The sequence below is a fragment of the Electrona antarctica genome (genome assembly GCF_951216825.1).
Source record: "Electrona antarctica genome assembly, chromosome: 10".
Lineage (NCBI taxonomy): Eukaryota > Metazoa > Chordata > Actinopteri > Myctophiformes > Myctophidae > Electrona > Electrona antarctica.
The window spans coordinates 49,800,645-49,824,137 of NC_136791.1; the positions used below are offsets into that span (position 1 = coordinate 49,800,645).

General features: G+C 43.0%; 1 protein-coding gene across 1 annotated transcript in view; it reads left to right on the forward strand.

The window, feature by feature from the left end:
• Positions 1-23,493, forward strand: part of ank3a (ankyrin 3a) — a 249,797-nt gene that overhangs the window by 184,943 nt on the left and 41,361 nt on the right. Inside the window, exons 19-26 of the mRNA XM_079511692.1 lie at positions 753-851; positions 1,079-1,177; positions 2,243-2,338; positions 5,469-5,541; positions 12,048-12,171; positions 17,703-17,805; positions 20,276-20,391; positions 22,380-22,412. Of these exons, the coding sequence (XP_079367818.1) occupies positions 753-851; positions 1,079-1,177; positions 2,243-2,338; positions 5,469-5,541; positions 12,048-12,171; positions 17,703-17,805; positions 20,276-20,391; positions 22,380-22,412 (743 nt within the window). The remainder of the gene's footprint in view (positions 1-752; positions 852-1,078; positions 1,178-2,242; positions 2,339-5,468; positions 5,542-12,047; positions 12,172-17,702; positions 17,806-20,275; positions 20,392-22,379; positions 22,413-23,493) is intronic.

Below are 23,493 nucleotides of genomic sequence, written 5' to 3' on the forward strand. Positions count from 1 at the left end.
ATAACAGGCTTGCTATAGTCACGTACAGTGTGATAGAGACCTGCAGAGGCTGAAGGTTGAGCAACACAAAGTTACACAGTGTGTGTGTGTGTGTGTGTGTGTGTGTGTGTGTGTGGTGCGTGCGTGCGTGCGTGCGTGCGTGCGTGCGTGCGTGCGTGCGGCGTGCGTGCGTGCGTGTTATTGTGCTGATGTGCTGACAGGAGTTGTTTACAGCCAATAGGTTATATACACACTCATCTGCCCCATTATGAATTGTGCAGTGCTCACATAATGTAATGGAAATATGAAATGTGATACAGCTTCCACATTGTGAATCATAGAGAGGAATTCTCTTACACAAAATGTGAAAATAAGAGCCATTTCCCGCCCGGGCATATATTGAGTACATTCTCAACCTGTGGGAAACACACTTTACTTTCATCTATCTATCTAGCTGTGTCTGTCAAGGTTCAAGGTTCAAGGTTCAAGGTTCAAGGTTCAAGGTTCAAGGTTGTGCTTTATTGTTACATCTTGTGTACAGGTACATAAGAGTAAAACTTATTTCTGTTTGGCTTCCTTCAGACAATGCAGCAGCAAAAATATAATACGACATCAAAACAGCAAAACACAGCAAACAAAATAGAATATAGAGTGCAAAAAAGAGAAAAAGAGTATCATATGTACATGTGCATGTTTTCCTTGTAGTAGGACAATTATTATTATTATAGTATTGTTATTCTTATAGTATTCTGTCATCTCTTTACTTTGTACAGAGCGGCTACACTCCATTGCATGTGGCGTGTCACTATGGAAACGTGAAGATGGCAAACTTCCTGCTGCAGAACAATGCCCGAGTCAACTGCAAAACCAAGGTAGACACATGATTATCAATTAGCCCTTCGTTAAGTCCCGTCCAATAGGCACGTTAGCAACGGTTACTAAGAGAGGAGAGATGGCAAGCTTTCCTTCTCACACATTGAGATGCATGTTATTTGTCCCCATATTTGACCTCCTGTAGTGCCTTCTAGATTTACTTCCTCTTTCCACCTGTCATTTCCACCTCTAATTCTACCCCCCCCCCCTCTCTTTCTCTGTGTAGAATGGGTACACTCCGCTCCACCAGGGGGCCCAGCAGGGCCACACACACATTATCAATCTGCTGCTACAGCATGGAGCCTCAGCCAACGAGCTCACCCTGGTCAGTGTACGCACATGCAAAACATGTGCGCACGCACGCACGCACGCACGCACGCACGCACGCACGCACGCACGCACGCACGCACGCACGCACGCACGCACGCACATGTTATCGACACGCTGCTTACAAACACACCATCCGCCTTCACTGAAGCACAACATGCTCTGAGCTGCTAGTGAGCTTTCCACCGACACACTACCATATATGGAAATGACATCATCAGATTCAACAAAAACAACAACACAATACTCTTTCCCAAAATAAAATAAATATCATGTGAACGTAGAAAATCAAGAAAATATCTAAATAATGACATAACCTATCTCTCTTTTCTTTATGAACGCACGCACGCACGCACGCACGCACGCGCGCGCACACACACACACACACACACACAGACACACTTGTGCGCGTGCATGCTACAATCGATTACAAAATGTTCCAAAGGCACTACTGTGGTTTCTACATCTTGTACATATCTGCTATCACATACACTATCTGTATAATATATGTATATATGTTTATTTATCTTTTATCAATTTACTTAGTTCGTTTTTTTCTCTACTGCTTTTTTCCGTGTAAAACTGTGATGTGACGATGAAGCTCATTCTGATACGCTTGAGAAGTGATATACTACATCTCCAAGTGCTCCAGTGTGATGATGTAACTTAACCCATTTAGGAATGAGGCCGATTCTAAAATAAATGTCTTCTAAATCCTAAAGGTTTTCTGAAAAACTATGTCAGTGATGCTCAACCTTTTTCATGTCAAGGACCCCCAGAATTATCTTTATTCGGCTGCCGACCCCCATCTGAAAAAATGTTGTTCCAGGGACCCCCAGAAACAAGGATTTGAGTTAAAAAACGTTTGCTCTGAAAGAATATATATTCAAGGATTTGCGCCACATTTTCACCATTTTGCAGCGCTATGAGCTTGTAGATCTGCTATTTTTCAACAGCTACAACATAATGCTTAAAACACCAAAAGGGGTTCCCGTCCTGAATGGGTTGTAATGCTGTTTGTGTTCTATTCACTGTCTGTCGACATCACTCCTTGGTCTCTCAGAACGGGAACACTGCCCTGTCCATCTCTCGTCGCCTTGGTTACATCTCCGTGGTGGACACTCTGAGGCCCCTGACGGACGAGAACCTGGTCACCATGGTGAGTCAGCGAGCGTCACATGGTTAGGTCTATACTTGACCTGTGCTATGATATCACCATGGCATACTCCATACAAGCTATTATTCCCAGACATGAGCATAATCTTCTGGGCAAGGCAAGTCAATTTGGACATTTCATCAATACAAAAGCAATTCAAAGTACTTTACATGAAGTATAAAAAAGGCATTAAAGACATGCAAGGCTTTTAAAAGCATAAAGATACAGAAATTTGAAAAAGATAATAAATACATAAATACATAAATACATAAATACATAAATACATAAATACATAAATACATAAATAAATAAATACATAAATAAAATATATAGTCTTAAGCAATTAAAGGTCATGTGTTTACCGTCATTTGGCAGGAGCATAGTAATAAGAGAATACATTTATACAGCTTTTGTGGTAAACCTCTTTCCTGCCGTGACTGACTTTTTAAATTGTTTTAAGTAAAAAAATGATTTTTATTCCAAAATGTGCCATGTAGAGTAGATGCTCATGCCTAGTAAAATGTCATACAAGTTTTTGAGATTAGGAACAATTTCCGACTACTTATTATCTTTTCTATTGGAATTCCCATAGGGAAATCTTAGATCGAAGAACTGTGTTCTAAAAATAAATAAATCACCCCGACAATTTTGTCAGGTATGTGGGTTGTTGTGATATTGAGTTAGGCCTACATTTGATCAAATATATTTTCTTACCTTTTGGATAAATTAGTACTTTTTCACAGTTGGTTGATGCTTCATACATCACCGGGTGATTTGATTATTTTTGGAACATAGTTCTTACTGTATATGACGTGATCTAAGACTTTCCTATAGAACAAAATAACTGTGACCCAGGCGGATATCGCTCTCTAGCGGCAGTGATGTCAGACATCGACGCTCTATACCGGGGGTTCTCAACGTTTTTGGCTGGGGACCCCCAAAAAAGCTTTGGCAATGTCTCGGGACCCCCGCCCTGCCCCCTCCCGACCCCAATATAAATTGACTGCTACAATAACCTTAATAATAGAGACAATACACCATAAATAAATACTGAAACCAGATATAATCATTAGAAAGGTGTTTGCATGTACTATGTGTACTATATGTAAACTCTTCATTTTCATTGTCCAGTCATTAAGTTGCAAAAAAAAAAAAAAAAAGGGGTCGCGACCCACGAGTTGAGAACCCCTGCTCTATACTGTAGAAGCTGAACGAGCTGACATTCTTTTGGACCACATTACAATTTTGGATTGCCGAGTAACAACATCAGTCCAGACTGTGTGTGAACCCAGTCAGCCATGTTGTGTCACGTGTGGGATGTTGTCTATGAGTGACGTGCCAGGATTTGAGCTCAAGGTTTCTCCTCAAATAGCCCTAGATCACTGACAGACAGTGACCTGATTCATTCACGTGTATGGAAGCCAGAAGAAGATGGGAGAGGGTAGAGAGACTGTAGGAACGTAAGGAGGTGGCATAATTAACAAACGAGACAGAGTTAAAGGAGAATTCCATGCTAGAATGCTTTCTTACCTTTCTTTGTAGTTGTTACGTCCCCACCAAAGAGGTCCAGGTGTTTTTTGTGCAAAAACTCCTTATTGGCTATTTCCCCTAACATAAGCCCTCAATGAATTGCATTGAATTGAATGGGGCTATGGGGTGTTGTGCTAATTCGCTTATTTCCATCGAAATAAGTAGTAAAGTGTTATTTACATTATGAAGAGAGGATATATACAAAAAAAAGTTTTTTTGAGTGATGGAAATAAGCGAATTAGCACAACACCCCATAGCCCCATTCAATGCAATTTATTTAGGGCTTATGGTAGGGGAAATAGCCAATAAGGAGCTTTTGCACAAAATAACACCCCGGACCTATTTGGTGGGGACGTAACAACTACAGAGAAAGGTAAGAAAGCCTTTTAGTATGGAATTCTCCTTTAACAAACAGAGGGAGAGAGAAGTCATTGGCAGGATCTGCAGCGTTGAACATGGATCATGCTGTCTCTGTATCTTTAAGACAAAGGTTCCTCCTCTTGTACCCGTTGGTGACTGTGAGACATATATTATTCATGGTGGCCTCGGCTGTCCCTTCACATCTCTGCTGAATGCTTCCTGCTCTGTGGGACCTGCATTGGTCATATCAAGTTGGTTGGGTTAATGATAATGATAATGAATTTATTTATATAGCACATTTCAAGACATTGGGCAGTATTATGCGTGTCTTAAATACCAGGTCGTATGACTTAACTTAAGACCTGGAGGCGTGGTCAATGCCATTTGGCTATTCTGAGTGGCCAAATGGCATTGATCACGCCTCCAGGTCTTAAGTTAAGTAATAAGACCTGGTACTTAAGACACGCACCCTGTTACATAACAGGGTAAAAAACAACAACAACAACGTAGTCACAGCTACAACAAGATAACATTGAATGACAGCAGGCACAACATGAAAGCATAGACACAAAAATAGAATAAGGTATGCAAAAGGAAATTAAGAGAAAGCCTTAACGTAAAGGTGGGTTTTTAGAAGGGATTTAAAACATGACACAGATTTTGCAAGTCTTAAATTAATAGGTAGGGCGTTCCATAGTTTGGGATGCCCTGCCACCTTTTGTGATAAGATGGGGCTGTGGGGGTCACAAGGAGGGCTTTGTCTGAGGACCTGAGTGAACGTGTAGGCTTATAGGGAGCCAGCATGTCGGAGACATACTGGGGGGCCTGACCATTTACAGCTTTAAAAGTAAAAAGTAAAATCGTAAAATCAATTCTATAACTAACAGGTAACCAGTGAAGGGTGGCTAAAATGGGGGGGGGGGGGTTGAAGTTGAAGTTGTTCTGCAAGGCAACCATGACTCTAACTGTTATTAACATTTATATTAGGCCTTTATGATTATCCCAAGAGATAAATCATGTCAGGAATGTCATATGTGGAAATAACATGTACACGTGGCGTGGGGGGATAACATCAACACGTTAACCCCCTGTGGTTTTGGATTGGAAATGTTTTTATATTTTTCTATCTTTATGGATTCGGTATGAATGTACTTCCCTCAGCAGTGACAGGGGCGGGGGCGTTGTGTTGTTGTGTCATGATCTGCTATACTCATTTTCTCCATCTGCTTTTCCTTGTGCACAGACTGCGACCGAAAAACATAAAATCAACGTCCCGGAGACCATGAACGAGTTCCTCGACATGTCTGATGACGAAGGTACGAGCACAATTTCAGAACTCCCTTCATGTACTGTAATCGGCCACGCCATTCAGAGTGCTAAGAGTGAAATTAGCTTGACTTGTGTTTGGTGTTAATTGAGTGCATGACCTCCATACACTACTAGTGAATGCCATATGTGATTGTGTGCCACGTGTTGTGTTATTGACCATTTTGCATTTTTAACCCTGTGTGTAGTTCGGGCGAATATGCCTGAAATTCTCAATGAGGAGTGTATGTCAGGTGTTGACGAAGGTATTTCCCACCCGTATGCTTCCTTACGCCATCTTTGTTGTTTGTTTCCCACTCACATACCACTGTCCGCCCAGCCGTCACCTGCTTCCTGTTGTCGGAGAGCTAACCATCGCGCCACTGTCATGCTATATCTCCTCTGCTTTTACTGTTTTACAGTCTAAAGGAAGTTGCCTGCCAAAGTCACTCTATCTATACACACCCCCAGCCAGAATATACGCACACTCTCTCTCGCTCTAAGCTGCACACACTATTTCTTGATAATGGAATGTTAGTTATGCAATTCAAGGCACTATTATTCCCAAAACTTGGTCTAAACGTATTGTCCTTCTATGTCCACACATATATTCTATTCCATTTGAGTGTTCTTGGCTTTTGTGGCTTGCCAGCAAGAAAGTGGTGTACAGTTCTCATTTTGTCAGAGAACATGTCAGAGAACGTGTGAGGTTGTTTTGAATTTTGGCTGGTCATAGACAATCCAGTCATGCTAGCTGACAAACTGCACCAAGTGACCTGCTTTCATTTACAAATTCTCGATCTCATTTTCATTTCCACTCGAAATTTCAATTTGCTTAAACCACTGGAACTTTTCTTTAGTTTCTCATCATTGTCAACACCATAAGCAGCATAATAAACTACATAACTGTGCTCATCAAGCACTTTTCAGTTATGTAACGTATGCTACTATTCCTATAACTTGAGCTCAGAGCTCAAACTCTGTTTGACAACAGTTAATAATGAGTCTTAATGACACATGGAAAACTAGGGCACAGTAATCGTAAAATATTTCTTCCTAGAGCCTTATTTACATTTGATGAAATGTTAACTTAATAGACAATTAACCAATTAATCAATTTGTAGCACATTGGGAGTTTATGCACAGTAAAATCTGTTAATTCACATTGGGTATTACTTATCGGTTTATGCACAGTAAAATCTGTTAATTTTAACTCTGCAAGTATACAATTAGACCTGTAATTATTACAGTAACAGTTGACTTAACACTGAGGATTTTACTGTGTGGCACAGGTCACATGCTGATAAGTTCAGGCCCCCTCATCCTTTTGTTTTGGAACCAGAGTGGACAGGCCTGTAAAATTGATGAGCTTGTTCATGCACTGTTGCTCAGGGGACCATGGGCTCAGGTGTGGAGTTTCTATGTCAGGCGATATGGCTAGACTCAACAGGTTACACGCAAACACACACACACACACGCACACGCACACACGCACACACGCACGCTATACATACAAACACACAGACACACCTGTCAGTGGAGAACGGATGACTTTGCACTATATGACCATAGATCTAATGAAGGGAAATCTGTGATTGTATGGTCATTATGGCTGATTATAAACCAGGGTTTGATTGATTGATTGAAATATGTATAAACAGTTTGCAGAATTACAGTACATTTCAAGCACAAACTCAATACAAATACTGTTAACTGTGAGTGGACGACCCAATTAAGCATTACACTTGTTTACAAGAGGGTCCACCATGTTCAATTCATCAAAACATTTAGAGACGTACAAATAGACACTTCTATATAGTCAAAGAACAGAACAGGAATTCATCATAAAGGAGGTAAAAAGGGTGTGCGCACACAGCCTCATGTGCAGCAAACGGTGTTATTGCTCACTCAGTGATCACTCATGTCATGGTGTTATTGATATCCAGCACTCATAACACTGGGCAATAACACCTTGCCCAATAGTAGTAACACAAGAATGGGCTGAGATACATAGCTGTTGCATACAAGCCCGAATTTGTCTATGCAAGTTGTTGTGGTGTTTGCCTGTATGTACAGTATGTTTGTGTGTGAAAGTGAGCGTGTATGTATGTATGTATGTATGTGCACGTGCACCCGTGCACAGATTTGTGTCTCTGCAAGTCAAAGAGTGAGTGCAAGCCCATGTGCACATTATGCATAGCCATGTACGTCTTTGTCTTGTTTGCCTACACTACACGCATGCATGTGCGAGGAACGGCTTGTAGGGGGTTTGTTTCTACGTGTCTTTAATCCCATAATGTTTGGTGGCCAATCCCATTAGTCTGCAGGTACAGGAGCGGATGAGGGGAATCGTGACAGCTCACTCTCTCTTCTCTGTTTCTGCATAAGCTTTGTTTCTATAGCTATAGGAGAGAGTAGAGACAGGAAACCCAAGGGCAAAGAGAGGAGAGAGACATGCGAGACGAGACCAGGAGTCGGATTCAAACTCTTTTGGTCTTTACGGCTCACAAGGAGCATGTAGTGTATGTGTATGTGTGTGTGTGTGTGTGTGTGTGTGTGTGTGTGTGTGTGTGTGTGTGTGTGTGTGTGTGTGTGTGTGCGTGCGCTAACTGGCTTTTTTTGATTGATTGAAATATTTATTAACAGTTTGCAGAATTACAGTACATTTCAAGCACAAACTCAATACAAAGACTGTTAACTGTGAGTGGACGACCCAATTAAGCATTACACTTGTTTACAAGAGGGTCCACCATGTTCAATTCATCAAAACATTTAGAGACGTACAAATACACTTCTATATAGTCAAAGAACAGAACAGGAATTCATCATAGAGGTAAAAAGGGAAAAGAGACATATACAGTGAGGGGATTCAGATTTTTACGGGGGCCAGTTTCGAATTGCAGCCGTCCGTAGGTGCCCTTTGAGAGCGGTTTTGAAGGAGCCACCAGACACCCCATGACAGGTCACTCTGTGTCAAGATGTGTGTGTAACCTTGACACTCTGACGGCTGATCTCACGCTTTCTATAGATCACACCTGACCACCTCCTGGCAGGCCACCATTTTTAGATCTCGACTTCAACCCTTGTTCTACTGTACTTATAATAGCTGTGTGTAAGCGCGCCTGCCTAATCTCCAAGCTCAACATAGTTGTTTACAGGATGTTGTTTACAATGGTGCATGATGTCTTCATCCCTAGTATTGGTAGAAGGTTATTACAATAATTAATTACCTACGTAATTGTATGCAATTTTTAGATTTATTGAATACTGTGGTGAACACTATAGTTTACAAGCTTCCACAGTACTTACTATTAACAGTTTGCAAAAGGTACAGGGGCACAGTTAAAATGAAGGAAAAAAAACATTGCATGGATCCACCTGGGACGTATCCTCAGTGGTGTATCGCAACATCATACCCCTCACTCAGGTGACCCAGCCTGGGTGATCAAGTCCCGACTTATACTTCCCAGTAGCTACCCTCGCTCAGTCCCATTTGGGAAAGACCCCATACTATCCGTTGCTCCGGAACTACTCTGCCGGGACTGGGAGTGAGAGGAACTGGCGCGTGGAAGGACGACTAGGCTCTGTGGGTTGACTCGTGTTCGGGCCCCTCCTACGTCTCACCAGGTCCAGGACCTGTGTGTTGCACCAGTCTACGGAAAAAGGGAATATCCACACTCTCTTGTATAAAGTTTGAGTTTCTTTATTTCATGAAAGCACACGCAGCAGCATTCCTTCCTCAGCATTTCGAGTTTGAAACACTGAGGAAGGAATGGCCCTTCTAAAGGCCTCACCATGGGTTTGTTGGGCTTCCTCCTCACGGAAGACACAGGCTGGGGTGCCAACCCATACTGCTCCCGGGTGCCGTCGACATTCCGGCTGTCACCCGTCTCAATAATGCTAAAAGGCTAACACAAAAAGCCCTGAGGACTTGTTTCCATTGTGGTCATGTGTATTCAGTTCATCAAGACATATAAAGACATACAATACTATACAAGAGATCACCAATAGGAGCAGTACAAGTATATTTACAGAAAAACAGTGGGGGGTATATTTCTTTTGGCAAGCTAGAAGACACATAAGTCTAGGTCCAGTTGCAAATTGCAACAGGTGCTCTTGTATGGCGACTGACTTCAGACAGTCCATTAAAAAAATGGTAAATGATGCCACATGGGGCTATATTTGTATAAGAACACAGCAACTAGATGGTTAATATACTTTACCCAAAGAAATAATAATAGTGAATGTGGTACCAAAATGTAATTTGAATTAAAAAAAATAAATCATAAATAAATTCACACACTATCCCCCCACCCCCCAGCCAAATTCCCAATCCTTATCATCACCCCACATACTGTCACTAGAGAGAAAAAGTACAGGAGGAGGGTTCAAGCCCAAGGCTGGCCTGTCCTCAGTCATAAGGAGGGTTTTGTCCCTCTCTCTCTCTGTCCCTTCACTCTCTGCTCAACCCATTCCATTCCAGTTAGTTAGTCTCTCTTGCCTTCGAGGAGGCATTTGTTTACATTTAGGACTATGACTATCAGATTACTGCGCGCTCACCCAAGAGCCACAAAATAGGCTACTTAGTACTTCCAGTCCAGACAGTGCGATCCTCTCCTGATCCAGTCCTGTCTGCCGCGCGGGCGGCGTTGATGCCATTTCAAGTCAACTGGTGCTTTAGTATTGGAAGTGCAAGTCGGAATCAGCTGGGGATTCTCCAATACCTTCTCCGTTTCTAAATCCAATGGGATCGAATGGGACGAGCTTTCGTTGAGCCGCCTACACAACAAGGAATTATTAACCTCGTCAGGTGGCTGCATTGCCTTGGACTTTTACTTTTTTCCTGTGCGGCAATGCGCTGTTTTGCTGCGAGGCGTCTGAAAAGTCCGCATAATTCGACTTTTTTTGCGGCAGAAGGGAGAAGGCAGAGACACCCGTTCCTATTTTATTATACTATACACTCGTATCTCCAAGTCCAACAGTAGCCCACGGATACTTTAGAGTTATATTACAGACAGTCTGTGGGCTGCATGGTTAATTGATCGCCTACGTGACGTCTATAGTCGACAGAGGGGAAACTTTTATCAGCAACAACACAATTACGGACTGAATGGGCTTGCTGTGTGATAACACTAACCCACGCCACTGTTCGGACATATTTTTGGTGGTGGATTTGGGGGGATAAAACAGAGCTGTGGTTTATTGCAGTGGTCAGTGAATTGGAATCGATATGGCCGCTGCATTAGCCATAGGTAAGTTTGTTCTTTGGCAGCAGCGAATAAGAGTGTTGTTTTTGAAAGGGCACTGTGGATCGAACTAAAAGAGAGGGAGGAGGGAGAGGCAGAGAGAGAGAGAGAGAGAAGCAGAAAGAGGGAGAGAGACAGACGGCCGGGGAAAGATGTGAGGGAGGGAGGGAGGGAGAGAGAGAGAGAGTTAAGCAAGTGACGTTATAGCCCCGTGACGTTATAGCCCAGTGCTGCATCAGCTGTAAAAATCCTTACTCACTGGCGTGCAGACAGTCGCGCGTGTGTGTTCTTGCGGGAGGTTGTAAGCCGTTTTCGGATCGTGACGTATAACGTTTGTTTGAGTGTGACGGTCACGGTGATATGACATAGGATACATTGTATGCAGCAGCAGCAGCGCGTCGACAACCTGCATCACCGGCTTCAATGTTTCCAGTCCGGACTCGGAGGAGCACAGTAGAGACAGAGTCAGTTGCGGCAGTATCCGAGGTAGCAGGCACCGTCGAGGGGGAGGGGCTGCAGTGAAGGAGCCAAGGAGCGAAGTGTTGCAGCCAGGCAGGCAGGCAGGCAGCGCGCTGCGCACATACACACGCACGCACACACAGGCTCGGTCCTCGGACAACATGAGGGAGAAGGAGAAACGCTCTCGCCGCTCCGGCGGCTTCATTGATCGGCGTGTCATAGTCCACCGGTCCGCCGATCGAGGTGCGGTTGCAGTGTGTTGTTTGCTTTGAAGTGCTTTATTGCGGTCAAGTGCTTTGTTGCGTTCATTCTTTAAAAGCTCCCCGTGGTGCGTGTGTGTTTTTTGGTTGGCCTCTGTGTTGTTGAGATGCTAGAGGAACTGCGTTTTGTTTTTACAGCAGAGCTGGTCTACCGCAAGGATGCTGCTGTGCATCATGTCTATATGATCGCAGTTTTGTTCTTACACTGAATAATTTCTAGGCTCTAAAAATACCTTATTTCAGTCAGCGGTGTATGAGCTCAAGGGCTATGTTGTTGTCATGCCACGGTCAGACGAATAGAAAGAAAAGTTGCAGTGAGCAATGCAGGCCGGTTTGGTCTGGTGATATTATGTAGACTGATGATAAACTGAATTAAATAAAGGGAAGGTTAATGCGGGTTGGTGTTTTTCTTTAAATGCCTTTCTTCATTTTTTTCTTGATTGAAGTGCCGCATCCACCAGCACACTGTATACCTCTTTCTCTGGATCGCCTCACGCAGCACTAGTGTCAGGCTAACGTGGGGATTGTATGATGATTTCCATCCTCCTCCAGGTGAGGATGCGATGACCGGCGACACGGACAAATACCTGCGGCCTCAGGACCTCAAGGAGCTGGGAGATGACTCACTTCCCCAGGAGGGATACATGGGCTTTAGCATAGGAGCCCGCTCAGCCAGGTAAGGACCCTGTTCACTTTGATGATGATGATGATGATGGAGAGATGATTCATGTGAAAACAACACACGTGCTTTTGGTGCAGTGTGGTAGGTACCTGTCATGACAACATGTGCCTGGTGATAGTAATGTGGCTTTGTGTCGCCCATAGAGTTATTAGAGTTTTGTGCTTTTGTCACATAATTTTAGTTTGAATAACAGAAGATTTGACTGTCTTGTTTTGTTTGCCAAGGCTCGCTGCTGTGACCTTTTGTCATATAGGCCTATACCATTCTGTAATGGCATATACTGTTTTTTATTGTATCATTCATTGAAACACACACACACACACACACACACACACACACACACACACACACACACACACACACACACACACACACACACAGGCACTTAAACCCCAAATCGTGCAAAGCCACGTACACTTAACTTGTTTACACATACAGTTATTACACACATGCAGAGAGCCAGAGGCATCAGACAGTGCCCGGGAAGTTGCCATTTAATGGTTAAACCTGTCAAAATGATTCAGCACTTTGTGTGGCCTAATTAGAAGTCTCAGAAGATTACCAAATTGGCCACCGGTTAATACAGGACACCCAGCCTATTATACTCCTAATAATTTGAACTTTATAAATAGCCACTGTGCTCTGCCTTTTTGTTCAAACACAGGCAGGCTTTTATGTGGACAGCTGTATACATACAGTAACATCCTCTGTGTTCATTTCTGTAACTCTGTGAGTGTATCTACAATATTGGTCACATTTGTACACTCAGAGTTAACCCATTTTGACCTGAGATCAGATTTCCAAAAATGTCTTCTACATTTTTCAAAAATAGCAGACCTACAAGCTCATAGCGCGCCACTCGGTGGCGCGCTATGAGCTTGTAGATCTGCTATTTTTCAATAGCTAAAGTATAACATAATGCTAACACCAAAAGGGGTTCCCGCCCCAAAATGTGTTAAATGAACACTCAGGATTTTACTGTGTACTTGGCTGTTCGCTATTGGCTTAGCTATAGTTGTTCCACACAGTGGAAAATTGGAAAATCTGCAATGAAAGCGCATCAGATGGGCCCATGTTGGATTGTGCGGCCCGAGCACATTGTGGGCTGTGTATTGTGGCCCGCTCTGACAGCTGGCTGATGCACAGCGATGCTTGGCCGGGTGGAAACAATGCCAGTGAAATTGACAGGAAACAGCTAGCACCAGCAGCTAGTCCTCCATGGCAAACACCAGAAGCAAACAAACACTACAGTGAGCTTCCACCAAAGACCAGTTATTGATGAATCCCCGTGGGTGGGCACTGGGCAGTTCAGTTATGCCATACCGGTTTTGAACGGAATTGTAACTTTTCAAACCATTTTAGCGGTTACTATACGCTGTCTGGCAATGCTCAAATGTTGTGTCAGCTGACTTAATTGGATAATTATCAGCTACAAGTTGCTTATCTGTGAGTATCTTTCCCTAGTCTGTGTGTGTGTGTGTGTGTGTGTGTGTGTGTGTGTGTGTGTGTGTGTGTGTGTGTGTGTGTGTGTGTGTGTGTGTGTGTGTGTGTGTGTGTGTGTGTGTGTGTGTGTGTGTGCTATTATGTGCCACCATAACAGTCAGTTATAAGGTGGTGTCTTTGTTTTATGTTGTTATGCATAATTATATATACATTTATAACGAGTGTCATGTAGCCTTATAAGTTCATAATCATTATTTCTCTCCTCCTAATCTGTCAGAAGAAGAATATTGTTGTTGGTATAATGTTATTGTAATGTACTGCAGTAATTGCATTTTCAAGAACACTGATATTGCTGACATCTCTGTCTTTGTAAGAATGTTGTTTAAATCTATTGTGTATTTTTGCAGTGAAATATTGTATCGATCATTGAATATACACAGTCATACCCTCAGTGTTAATTTATCAAGTGTATACAAATTGACCGGGTCCTCCATTTTGATTTGGGCCATTATATCAAAGTTAAATCAACACTGAGGATATTTCCTTTGCACGATGCTGAGCAACTGCTTTTTTTTGCCTTACCTTTCTGTTTATGACATCGGCATTGCATGGTTTGCTGTTGGACTAGGCCTCAGACGCGCGGTCACGCGCACAGCACACCTGTGCCTAGTCTGGGAGTGCAACCATGCAAAGATGCAGCATCAATGTCATATATAGAGAGAACAAAAAGAAACCCACAGCATCTCTTTTGCTTTTATTGTCTTCAAAACTTGCTTTGCTTTTCACTGTCCTCTATTTTGCTCTTTTCTTGTTCTTTTCCTTGCACTCTCTCTCCGTCCCTCATTCTAGCCCTAGGATCAGGTAAGAAAAGAGTAGTAGTTGTAGTTAAGTGGTAGTAGTACCGTAGTTGGCCACATTAGTCCTGTATGGCAGTGGTTCCCAAACGTCTTAGTTCCAGACCCAAAAAAGAGAAATTGGACGTGTCTCCGTGACCCAAATTAGTGAACATAGCCGATCTACAATCTCATTGTGACACGCTGTGACCTTGTAGATCTGCTATTTCGGAGTATATAAAATATCTGGGGGTTATTTGTGAAATTCTTTTGGAAAAATCTTTTGACTTTATTATTGTTGATATTGAAATGTTTGACTATTTAAACATTTTGAAGATCTTTTGGAATAATAATTTACAAAAAGGGATATCATTAAAAATGGGTCCGCGACCCAAAATTGGGTCCCGACCCCATTGTTTGGGAAACAGTGCTGTATGGAGTCTCTCTCCTGTAACGCCTTCACAGTAAGATCCTTACTCTCAGAGTGTAAAAATGTAACAAAATAGACCCGCAGTGTCCATTTGGTTACACTTGAGCACTCTTGGAGTTAGAAATGGATATATTAACAGTGAGGATTTTACTGACCCTAAACCCATAACCCCCTGTACCCTCAACCACAAGCCATGTCCCTGTGCGCGCAAATACGTACTGTGTACAGTATGTCAACCTCCTGTGTTATTTCTCTGCCATCCGCGTGTCTGTCTTTCCTACATTTCATTTGGAGATAGTTGATGTTCCGCTTTAGCTGATCACCCTTTTACCTTATTTTCTCATCCCTCAAACCAGAGTCGTCATATTTGCAAACCGCGGAAAATACGTTTTTGTTCTACGCAGGGTTTTGCAACAGAGGAATAGTCTCTGTGGAAATGAGAAAATAAATGCGCCGTGTTTTGTTTTGTTGTATAATGAGAAATAACAGGCTTGTCTTGTCTTTGAGTTGTGTTGTGTTAATTAACCTCCCTAACGTTTTTGTACGGTTTTGTGGTTTGGAGTGGCATCTTCCCTGTGGTATCATTATTTGGAAGTGCCACGCAATGTAACTTCCAGGGATCTATGGTGAATTAACTTCCAGGAATCATTGGTAAATGATTCACAAACGATACCTTCATGTAGCTGTAGTTCCATGGGGTATACCGTCTGATTTGTTATTGAAGATGGCCCCAGTGTTCCCCCGAAATTCCTGAAGATACAGGACAATGCACAGAAATATATTATGCAGAGATGGAAACTCTACAACCTTAATGCCTGTGAGTTTTGGTCAACCGCTTACAGAGACCCCACATAAACCATGGGTCACTTTGACAAAGGACAGACTTAACCAATAGCACCCCTCCCCCCCCCCCGCCCCCCCCCCCCCCACACACACACACACACACACATTTGCAGTCACGCGCATGCAAAGACTCACATAATCATCTCTTTGAGACCACGCAGACATGCTCCTAAAAATATAGCCTAAGTAAGATGTCCACAAATGTCCACAAATCTTCAGTAAATTGTTTTCTCGGTAAATGTCCACAGATGTCCGTTAACATCCCGTAATCAGGGAATTAACCGGGAAAAAACCATTTGGCATTAATGCCCGTTTTTGCCTACTTTCACCCTGTGATAGGAGACAGTAACTGCGTATGGCACAGCAAATAGAGTAGAGTGGAGGTTAGGGGTTTGGCAGATTGATCAACAGTAAAATAAATGGACCAGCAAAGAGAGAGAGGCAAGGGAGAAGAAAGACAGGGAGCAATTGGGTGAGTGAGTGATAGTGAAAGAGAGCGAGAGAGGCAGGGAGGGAGTCATAGGAAACAGAACTTCAATCGAATCCATTGTGAAAACAAACATGTCCTATGTGCGGTATATAAAAAAAGAGATACTGCGGAAATATACAGCAGATGGAAATTGAACTCTACCAGGGAGAGAAAGGAAAGAGAGAGCGATACAATGAGGAGAGAAGCAAAGGCTGGGGCGATTATCCGGAATAGAAGTGGAGTGCTCGGAATAGGTTTCAGAAGCAGAAAGAGGCTTTAAACTTGTGAACAAACTTAATAATAGCAAATAGCAGAGGGTGAAAGGGTGTGAGAGAAAGGAAAGACTTGAGAGGAAAACAATCTTTCAGAGCTAATAGAGGGAGCATGAAAAGGCCTAAAGAGGCATAAATAGGGGAGAGGAGGATGGATGGAATGAGAAAAAGAAGGAAGCTATGAAGAACAAACACAGTGGAGGGGCAGACGGGGGGTGAGTGCTGTCATGCCACCGGGTCCATTCAGGCCATGCAGAGTTGCTTGGTAACTTCGACAGCAGGGTAGGCAGTGCTGTGCTGAATAAAGGGCTTCTCTCTGTGCTGAATAGGGTGCCCACTCAAATGCGCTGAGCTTTGCACTTTCTCCCCCTCGCTCACTAGTTCACTCCCTGCGTACACACGCGCACCACCCATGCGCATGCATGTGTGTATGTGGGTATCCGTCCTCGGACACGCTCCATAAAAAAAGTAGGCTAAAATGATGTGCATCGTCGTTCGCGTATTTACTGAAATTCACAGGTTAACTGTGGCATTGTAGGGTAAGAGAAAGGGGGGTGAGCGAGCGTGCATGTGTGTGCACACGCGCACACAAATTGAAACACAAAAAAAACAGGAGAGAAATCCACAGTTCTGCATTCAGCTTCAGAGAGCGGTAGCGAGCCTACAACAAAACAGGCAGATGCCACTGCACCGTCATAAAGCAGACGGCAGCAGGAGAGACAGGAACAGACAAGGTATGTTTTGAAGCTTGTCAAAGCCTAGCTCTAATATTACCATTCATCCGAGATGCTCAGATACCTCTTGCTGAATGTATGATTCGCGTACAAAGGCTCGCAGTCTCACTCTCTCACTGTACACGTCAGTGCTTTCGACAAGCCATATTGCGTCTGTGTTCGCGAAACGCCCCAAACCATACAGTATCGCAACAACTCTTCTCTGCTCTCCCTTGATCTGCCCTCGGCCTCTTTATTACTTTCTCTCTTTCTCTATCACGTATCGCAAACAAAGCTGACCTCCCTCTCATTTCCTTTCTCTGAATAAGCAACACCTATAACCAACTCTCTCTGCTCTTTCGGACGCTCTCTGCGTCCAGCCAATCAAAGAACCACATGGGTTCCCTGGAGGTTGCATGTTAGTTAATGGATACCTTTTTGCTTTTTGTGTTTGTTTTTGTGTTCTGTTCTCCCCACCCCTCGCTTGTTGTCGCCCGCCTGCGTTGCGTGGTAACATAATAGCCTCCGCTCATTCAGTTCGGATAGGTCTAACACCCTCAACCGGACCTCCTTCACACGGGACAGCATGATGATCGAGGAGATCCTAGCGCCCACCAAGGACACGGTGAGCCCCTCCCTTTCTGTTGTCTTTCATCATCAACTCGGTCCCCTTTGTGTCTTTGCTCTCGACCGCCCTCCGACATTCCCTACCCGTTCTTTCACTTTTATTCTCTGCCCTTCACGCTCCTACTGAGTTTTGTCTCACCTTGTCTCCGTCATTCTTAAACCTGATTTATATTTCAAACGTCCCTTTCCCTTTCAAACCATGTGACGTCTGTCTACCTGAACCGAGACTGAACAGACTCCCCTGTCTGTTCAGTCTCGCTCTCAAGGCTCTAGGGTAAACGCCGGTTGCTTTAGACTAGGGAAGGGGTACTGTACATGTCTTGTGTCAAGGTCATACCGTGCAGACAGCATTGCTCTTGTTAAAGTGCTGATGGCAAGTGTATAACACCTTCACTGAGAGTTTATTCAAGCCTGAGTGCCTAGGGGGGAGGGGGGGGGGGGGGGGGGGGGGGGGAGGGCCTCCCTTCTTTGCTTTCTCATGGAAAACCACTGTGCAGTGTGCACTGCAGAGCTTGTCCTCCAGCCTGTTTTGGAAAAAAAAGTCGTCTTCTCAAAGAAAATATGTTCAAATTTCAAAGATTTGTGCCGCATTTTCACGATTTTTCAAAAATAGCAGACCTACAAGCTCGTAGCGCGCCACTCGGTGGCGCGCTATGAGCTTGTAGATCTGCTATTTTTCAATAGCTAAATTATAACGTAATGGTTAAACACCAAAAGGGGTTAAACGGAGAACTGTAACCTCTTGTAAACAATATTAGCAGCGTGACCTGCAAGTTCAATGTTAGACATTCCTCAAGATTTGTATGATTGATGATTGATTGTTTGATTGATTGATTCTTTATTTAAGTGTCATGCTTCCGAAGAAGCCCAGCCCATATGGACTTACAGGACACTTTTTACAGTTTACGTAAACAATGACAATAAATGACAATAAACCGACATGATAGTTTGCAACCAATGATCAAGTGAATACACCCAAGATTCTTACAAGGCAGATTACATAATATACAACATAGACGGTGGCTCAGGGGTAGAGTGGCTGGATGGTAACCGCAAGGTTGCCTGTTCGAACCCGGGCTCCCCCAGAGTTAGTGTCGAAGTGTCCTTGAGCAAGACACTGAACCCCAAATTGCTCCCGATGTGCTGGCTAGTGCCTTGCATGGTTTCTGCCGCCATCGGTGTATGAATGTGTGTGTGAATGGGTGAATCGATGCACAATCTATGTAAAGCGCCTTGGATAAAGGCGCTATATAAATGCACCATTTACCATTTATTTTTTACCATTTAGAAAAATTACACCAAAATAAAATGCACCATTAGGCCATTTGTAACTGCAGATTGAGAAAATATGCACATATTTCAACTGTTGCAAAATAATCATTTTCTTTTTGGCTCCTACATGACGGTTTTGGTTTACATAGTTTACAAAAGTAAGGATTCTACCTAGTTTTGTTAATTTGTCAAATTCTAAACTCTTGATTTGCCGTACAGTGATCAGGATTGTTTTTGTTGTTTTTGTTTTTTTCTGATATATGCGACCTTCATACATTCTATAGAGAGGATTTACAGTATGTGTCCCTGGATGGAAATACCATAGCATTATTAGAGAAAGAACTTTTGACGAATCGTCAACTATCTCTCCTTTTTCCTTAAAGCTTCAGAGTGTCTGTAAGGACATTTCCTACTTGGTTGACCCTCTTAATAAGGTACACAGTGTTGATGGAGGACTTCCTCTTTTCTTCAGTATTCACACGCCCCGCTCGCTGGTTCATCCTCCATCTGTCTGGGTTTCTGTCTTGGTACATTTGTTTGTTTGTTAGTCTTGGGTGCACGGCACGCCATCATTCATCGGCCACTGGTCGTTGCATGGTAAACACCGTCCCATTTCCCAGGCCATACTTCATCAGAGTCCCTGCGTTTCCCATAATACACGTTTTTTTGTGTTTTTTCCTTCGCAAATAAATAATTATGTAGGATACAAGTACAGCCCACTTTAGAAGTCCATCTTTATGAGTGCATGTTTCATTATGAGGCTGCTGCTTCGTAAGCGTCAGATATGTATTTGACTAAAGCCCAAACCACACCAAAGGGTCGGGTCGGGACAAAACGTTTTTTTAAGGTAAACCACACCAATGCAACTCATTGAGTTGCAAGGAGTTGCATTGGTGTGGTTGATGTGAAATAACGTTTTGTCCCAACTCGATCCTTTGCTGTGGTTTGGGCTTTAGATATCATCTGTGTGTCCTGAGGTGGACACCCGTGCCATATTTTGTGGAAGTACAGTATGTGACAAGGTGCCATAAATGTTATCAGGTCTTCATGGTTTTATCTCAGAATAAAACTTCAGGTACTGTAGATGCCATGAAGTAAAAGAGTGACGTCATAGATAGTTCACTTTTATGTCCTAGCAACGATTCACTCAACTCCTCCCTTTTGTTTATCTTTATCATGTCACCTCCCACTCGCAGCATCTGGCCGTGACCAGGGACTACAGCTCAGAGTGCATGAGGCGCTACAGCTGGACTCCAGACACCATGGACCACAGTGTCCACAACACCACTGTGTCCAGCCCCGTCCACTCTGGGTAAGTTACGACAGCTGGAGAGTTTGCTCTAACACACGCACGCACGCACGCACACACACACACACACACACACACAGTGCACAATATCACCATCAGTGTTCATCTAAAGTTGCATTTTGTAACATTTACCTGAGTCTTACCTGAGATTCGAACCCGGGGCGTACTACCACTGAGCTAAGGACGGTAAGCCCGTTTTGGGCACGGGATATATTGCGCTTTGAGCTTCACGCGATACCCCTCCTCCTCGTCGGGTAGGTGTCCCGACCTCAGAGATTACGTGTACCGATTTGTGGGCATTTTGGACCAAATTTGAAGGAGTGGTAACAAAAGACGTGTTTTGAGGTAAACACAAAATAGCAGAAAATGTTATATGGTTATATATAATATTATATGGTTATATATAATGTTATATGGTTATAATATGATGTTATATGGGTTTCGTGACTTGCGTCATGATCCAAGTACCTGACCACAGTGATCAAAATGTTCTCAAAAGAAGAGCAGCAGGGAACAAGCAGGGAACAATATAACTAGCACACCTGCGGTGATTGGAGGTGGTCTCCAATCACCGCAGGTGTGCTAGTTATATTGTATTAACATGCTCTACCATACAGATTGGGTAAATAACATTTTATTCACACACGCAGAAAGTTATGGAGTGCGGCTTTAACTCCAAGTATGTGCAAACGTTAGCGGTTTATAAATGAACACTGATGATATTACTGTGCACACATAATAACCATTATGATCATTGGATGCACCTGTACAGTATGTCCAGTCCACGTGTCCGAAGCACTTCTTGATCACCATTTTTAAGAGTTGTTCTGTCATGAGCGTTTGAGTGTATACAGTATATTATAACACAAGTACAACAGATGAGGTCCACCTGTAAAAACAAACAAACAATTGTCATAATGAATGCCACAGACGAAAAAAACAGTCTAAGTCCACACTATTGATCCATAATGTATAAATGATAGATAAGGGTTCAGGACAACGAGGCCTTTTCGTGGAGGGGTCAGAATGAAATTTGGACTTTCGTCTGTGGTACTCATAAGTCATAATACATGGTCCAGTTCAGACACAAGCCCCTCTTTGTTATTATAAATGTACTGTATATGAAAATGTGAGGTCTACCTTGCACATGCAGTGTTACAGTTGATACAACACTGTGACTCATGTAGTTCATTTGGTTAAACTGATAAAAAACAAAAGTCCTGCTCTCAAGTCAATCTAATTATAATTTTAAGATAATGACCATCATAAAGTTTTCAATTGGACACTATACTGTCTTTGTAAGGGTGATCATGCAATATTCCTTGTGGCACTATGTAAACTATTGAATGATAAAAGAGAATCATGGATCTGTCTCGTCCCTTTTTATTTGTGTTCCTTATTTCAGGGGTTCTCAATGTTTTTGGCCGGGGACCCCCAGAAATGCTTTGACAATGTCTCGGGACCCCCGCCCCGCCCCCTCCCGGCCCCCAATATAAATTGACTGCTACAATAACCTTAATAATAGAGACAATACACCATAAATAAATACTGAAACCAGATATAATCATTAGGGAAGGTGTATGCATGTACTATGTGTACTATATGTAAACTCTTCATTTCCACTTTCCAGCCATTCAATTGCAAAAAAAGAAAAAAAAAAATATATATATATTTTTTTTTAATAATTTGGGGGCCCCCCAAAATAATTTGGCGACCCCCTGAGGGGTCGCGACCCACGGGTTGAGAACCCCTGCCTTATTTGACCCATTATTCTTTTTGTGATTGTGATTCTTTTTTCCTCCCTGTGTCACTTGAGTTTTCCCGTTTCCCTCAGTTCTCCACCCCTGTTCTTTTTAAAATTTTCGATTTAATTTAAAACGTTTCTGTTTCTGTTGAACAGATCATCCTGAGTGATTATGAAACGTTGATACTACGACTACATTGTTTGGGTTATGCCTCCTGCATTGTCTCCCATGTGTTTACTTTTGCAGCTTGTCCTCCCCGCTTCCTCAGTATGACTCCAGGTGATGACTTGAGTCCGCTGGTTTAACTCCTTGATGTCGCAGTGATGTCACTCTCTCCTCCACTCCACTCCACTCCACTCCACTCCACTCCACTCCACTCCACTGCGCTTCCCTCTCACCCCACTACTCCCTATCTTTCTTCATTCTCTGCTCGTGCCATCCGTGTGGTCTGGTGTCTCATTTGCACTGCCTATACAGTAGCTAGTAGTGGAAGTAGTAGTAGTAGTAGTAGTCTTCCATTGTGCGTGTGTGGATTTCTCTCAATGATGTGCCATCTTTCTCTCGCTCTCTGTCTCTCTCTCTCAGAGCACATCCTCATCCAAATCTGTCCTCCATCTTGAAAACTTAACAGGAATTTCACCTAAATGCACCATATGAAAATGTATACAAAATGTATACAGCAGCACAACGCAAACATTCTATGTTCGTTCTGGAGTTACAGTAACTGATGTCACGACATTATGTACAGCTTCTGACATTCAGGGTTATTACACCTAACAGCTCTTAATTACACCTTGGCTTAATGAGTCTTTTATTTGTGAAACTACTGGCAAACTACAAGGGATGGAGCGGTCTGGTAAAGTGATAATCATTATGGTTCATAATGACTGCCTGTAAACACAATTTTGTATAAATGCTTCTTTGCCGTGTTTACACCCCCGCCACATCCCCCAGTACCCTCCTCACCTTTGTGCCAATCCCAGGGGATTAACACAGAAATCCACAAAGTTAGATTTTGTAGACTGGAACATGACACATATTAAACACACATCCTGGCTCTCATTGTGTTAGCTAAATGAAGTCCTTAGCTTGGGTGAGACATTTGTGAAGGTGTTTAATATTTGATCACTGAACACTGCTTTAGAGGGACTGAATCTCTGACAGTAATCTCACCTTTTACGCCGCAGACCTCGACACAATTTCTCCTACGACGTCACAAGAATCCCCAAATTAGTTGAGTTTTAATTTCAAACAGTGACTTATAGTCCGAAATGGAGGCAGGTAAAGGTGAGAACTGTGGTTTCAGAGCTCAAAGCGTCTTCTCTTTTCCTCCAAATCTCTCTCTTTCTTTCTCTCTCTC